The following is a 4,881-nucleotide window of genomic DNA, read 5'->3' on the forward strand; positions in this document are numbered from 1 at the left end:
TTGGACTGAGTACAGGGTCCCCAATGAAGGAGCAAGAGAAAGGACCCAAGGAGCTGAAGGGTTTGCAGGCCCTTAGGACGAACAATATGAACTATGTAGTACCCTCAGAGCTCCCAAGGACTATAACTCCAATGAAAGAGTGCACATGGGGGGACTCATGGCTCCAGCAGCATGCATATAGCAGAGGATGGCCAAGTCAATCATCAGTGGGAGGAGAGGACCTTGGCCCTTGTTCTATGCCCCAGTGTAGGGGAATGCCAGAACCAGTAAGCAGGAGGGGGTGGGATGGTGAGTAGGGAGAGGGGGAGGGAACAGGGGATTGTTTTAGTTTTTGGTTTATTTTATTTTATTTGGAGGGGAACCTGGGAAAATTGATATTGTAAATAAAGAAAACATCTAATAAAAAAAAAAGATTAAAGAGATGACCCAGAAGTTAAGAGTCCACATTACTAGCTCATAACTGCCCGAAACTTCAGCTCCAGGAAATCCAACACACCTTCTGGCCTCAATGGGCACAGCACTCATGTGCACATTCACACACATAAATAAATAATAAAATAAATCTTTTTTTTTTCTTAATCGTCTATTACATTACAATCAAGTAGAGTTTGTTGGTATTCATTTTCTAGGCTATGCCGAGATGTCATGTCCAGAGACTCCTTAATAGTGAAGTCGGGTATATACACCTGACAGACTCAATCATTTACAGTTATTGAAATTGATTTCACACCTTTAAAAAATGGCTCCAGGCCTTGCAGAAGAAAATGTAAGTCCACAGCACAGCAAGAGCCATTTGAAATACATCTTTAATTTTGTAAAAATCAATACGTAATCTACAAAATACTTTGTTACACGATTATCAAGTTCAGTCTGTTCTGTGTTTGTAACAATAGGTCAGGAAGTCATGTTCTGAGTAAAACATTGTAACAACCATTGTTAAGGAAACATTGTAACAGTCATTGTTAAGAAAAACGTCTAACTGAAGTTGTAGGAAACTGGCTCCTGAATGAAAAGCAACTGCAGTTCTCTGATACACAGACCAGACCTAAAGGCGAGCTGGAGAGTGTGTGACCTTCATGTCTTTTGTAATTGATAAACAGCCATTCCCGCAGACATGGAAAGTGTTCTTACGCTCAGTCCTACATAACTGATCATGTCACTATCCACCCATGCTCTCATTAGCACAGTTAATGTGGTCCCGTGCTGCCCAAATGACCAGACCAGGGAAGTGAAGGCAGAAAGATGAGTTATAAACTGATGACGTCCTTAGTTGACTACAGATTCCAAAGTGGTCACACAAGGTAAAAACGTTACCCAAAATAAAATGTTGAAGACAAGTGTTTCTTCTTGAATTCCCTCCTGGGCTCGTTTAAAAGCAGGGATTTTGAGGAGCACTGCTGGCTTCTGGGGAGAGATTTTACCTCTTACACTGTCCCAGTAAGTTTTCAGGCAGGGCTTGGAAGTCACATTTGACTTCCTGCCATTTCTAAGGTCAGAAGGAGTGCATTTAAAAGCCTCCATCCCTAATGTTGACTTAACACTAAGTAGTGGATATTTGAGGCCCTGATAGATGTACAAATTAACAAGTATGCAGTTGTGCCCCACAGTTAATGCTGTCAACGTTGCTCCAGAAACTCAGTTTGAGCTTGTGTCCGTCTGCTGTTCCTCCGGCCTTAATACTGAAGCTTGGGAGAAACCCCAAAGTCTGATTGACTGTGATTTATGAAAGACCTCAGCAGTGTGACCCACACATATTAGCCAATCTTTGGGGCAGGAAAAATAATGCCTTGGATCTGCCTCTGCTGTTTTTCTGTTGTGATATGAATATGCATTAAGTTCATATGCATCCACTGTGAGTTCTTTATAGGCAGGAGGCCATAAAATACTTCAGAGAAGGTATGATTAACCCTGCTAACGTCCCTGGGGTTTCCCAGTCTCCGTGTTTGTTTCAAGCAGACTAAAGTGAAGTATGCCTGCTTCAGAACATAAGGAATGATGGTGGCTTTTTTATCAAATACACACTGACATACATAAGTGTGCTATACACCAACAATGGGCTTCAAGCAAATATTACGAGTGACATATCACACTAGGGCAATATAATCCATTCTTATCACTAACTTTTGTTTTCTGTGCCTTTACTGTAAAATAATGAGAGCAATAAAGTCTGATTGGTACAAAATATCATGAGTGCTTGTTTTAATCTATCTGAATAGATGAAAATTAATCAACAAAATATAAATGCATGAAATAAATTCTGTAGGCCAACAAGCAAATGTGGTTTAGAACAGCTGCGTATAACTTTTTGACTCAGAAAAAAACCTAGTGTGTGAGGAAGAAAGACTTGTGTCACATATAAAGCTCAGCATGAATCAAATGCACATTAACACAACATGAAGGAGTCTTTATCCAACCAAATAAAATCCTCAAAACATTAGTTTCATAAAGTTTAGGATTCTGACTTATCCTGGTAAGTAGTAAAAGTAGCAGTAGGTGGAGTTAACAGCTGCTAGCACCTCACTAGACCCTGGACTGGCAAGCCACTTCTCTGACTCTGCACTTCAACTGTCTCCTTGTAGAGACATAGCTAGAATTATACATTTTCGTTCACTTTGTACATACTCTCAGCTAACAGTCCTAGTAAGGGATATTGTTGTTGTGATGAAACACTGCGACAAAAATAAGCCTGGAAGGAAAGGCTCACACTTCCACATCACCGTGCATCATCAAAGGAAGTCAGGACAGGAACTCAGACAGGGCAGGAACCTGGAGGCAGGAGCTGATACAGAGGCCATAGAGGAGTGCTGCTTACTGGCTTGCTTACATTTTCAGAGGGTTAGTACATTATATCATAGTAGGGGTATGGGAAGAGCTTCACAGCACTCATGATGCTGGAGCAGTAGCTGAGAGCTACGTCCTGATCTAAAGGGAGACAGACAGACAGACAGACAGACAGACAGACAGACAGACAGACAGACTAGGCCTGGCTTGGGCTTTTACAACCTCAAAGCCCACCCCCAGTGACACACTTCCTCCAACAAAGTCATACCTCCTAACTTCTCATTCTTTTGAACCATTCCACACAGAAAGCAAGAAGAGATGTGGAATTACGTAACTCAGATTATAAAACAAAGTCACTGAGTAATCCAAACCCAGACACCCTTCAGCCAAACTGGCCAGCAGGTCTCACATCAGATAGTAGTGCCTCCAGGTTTCAACAAGATGTAACTGGTATGTGTCATGGACACACTCCAGAGCATCAGAAGAGTGCCATGCAGATGGTCTGCTTTGGGACTCGCCACTGGATCTCTGACCTAAGGCTGCTTGCTACTCAATCCCACCATTCAGTAGCAGAACTTCTTGCCCCGTGTGTAGGTTCTGTGTTTGACCAAGGGGTGTCATTGTTTACTGAGTCACACAGCCACCAGCTGTATCTGGGTCTTCTCCATCTACTTGAATCCACTTCTTTTCTATTTCAACCTGTTAGGAGAAAACAAAGTACTGGCAATGTTAGCAGACATGGCACAGACAGCAGCTCTTTGAACTGTTTATCCTGACGAGAGACCCTGACCAGCTCACCCTGTGGACACAGATTCGGCCCATCCACTGCCCTACACCCACTCCATAGTGAGGTTGTGGAAACCAAGCCCCCAGATCCTTCCTTCTAGAATCAGATCTGAAGCTCTCTAAAATCATGGCTCTCCTCACATGTTTATTTTAAAACTGCCATGCTCTGAGAAGCTGACATGGGAATAGTCCTGCAGATTGAGCCCAGAGGGACATTCAGTGGTCCTTAAGCAGCTGACCCAAGAGCAGACAGGACATGGGCAAGGCCAATCTCTTCTAAAGTACAGTTCCTAGCTTCTTGGGGAGGTGTGGCCTTCAGGGCAGACAGGAGGGCACAGTGAAGCAGCTGCCCCTCAAGAATTTTACCAATAAGGAAAGAAATAAGTAGGTCCACACATACAAATTTCTGAGCAGAAGTCAACGGTGACCTCTAAGTTTCCCTGGCTGAGCTCTGAGCTTTTTCCCTTGTCAAGTAACTTCAGAGAGAGAAGAGAGAAGGGAAAAAGACAGACAGATAGACTGATTGGTTCTTAAGGGACAAACCAAGTATTTATACCCAGGCTAAGCCCCACCCCAGATCTAGAAACCCTGACTTGAACCAGGGCACTTGGGGTACCTGGATGTTGTAGCAAGCTCGCTGACACACATACTTCTGCGGCTGGGCATCACTCTCCACTCCCAGAGACCTCACCTCTGTTCTTGAGGCACAGGCATCAGACATGGAAAACTGGACAGTAGCAAATGGATACCAATCTGAGGGAACCTCCTGATCTGATCCAAGTTCTAGTTTGTATGATAGACAATGGGGCTGATCGGGACCTAGAAGAAGCCAACCCAAAGAGTCAGAAGGCCTCAAAGGCCAAGGGATAATCTACAACATGCTTCTCACTGTAAGGAGAATCCCACTAGCGAAGTCCAATATAGCCTGGAGGAATCCAGCCATGCTGGGAGCAACAGCTCTAAAATCTATTATCACTGTATGCCTGTCTCATCACTGTGTGTATATCTGCATCGTCACTGTGTGTATGTATATCTGTATCGTCACTGTGTGTATGTGTATCTGCATCGTCACTGTGTGTATGTGTATCTGCATCGTCACTGTGTGTATGTGTATCTGCATCGTCACTGTGTGTATGTGTATCTGCATCGTCACTGTGTGTATGTGTATCTGCATCGTCACTGTGTGTATGTGTATCTGCATCATCACTGTGTGCATGTGTATCTGCATCGTCACTGTGTGCATGTATATCTGCATCGTCACTGTGTGCATGTATATCTGCATCGTCACTGTGTGTATGTGTATCTGCATCGTCA

The 4,881-nt window shown here is 43.6% G+C and overlaps 1 protein-coding gene across 4 annotated transcripts in view; it reads right to left on the minus strand.

Annotated features, from left to right (window-relative positions):
• Positions 1 to 788: 788 nt before the first annotated feature.
• The window catches only part of Ston1 (stonin 1), a 60,434-nt gene continuing 56,341 nt past the window's right edge, over positions 789 to 4,881 (minus strand). For all 4 annotated transcript variants that reach the window (XM_031357666.1, XM_031357663.1, XM_031357664.1 and 1 more), the window contains 2 exons: positions 4,184 to 4,386; positions 789 to 3,480 (listed from right to left, as the gene is read on the minus strand). In XM_031357666.1, coding sequence (XP_031213526.1) covers positions 3,406 to 3,480; positions 4,184 to 4,386 — 278 coding nt within the window. In that variant the 3' untranslated portion in view covers positions 789 to 3,405. The remainder of the gene's footprint in view (positions 3,481 to 4,183; positions 4,387 to 4,881) is intronic.

Source organism: Mastomys coucha, unplaced genomic scaffold (genome assembly GCF_008632895.1).
Source record: "Mastomys coucha isolate ucsf_1 unplaced genomic scaffold, UCSF_Mcou_1 pScaffold6, whole genome shotgun sequence".
Taxonomy (NCBI): domain Eukaryota; kingdom Metazoa; phylum Chordata; class Mammalia; order Rodentia; family Muridae; genus Mastomys; species Mastomys coucha.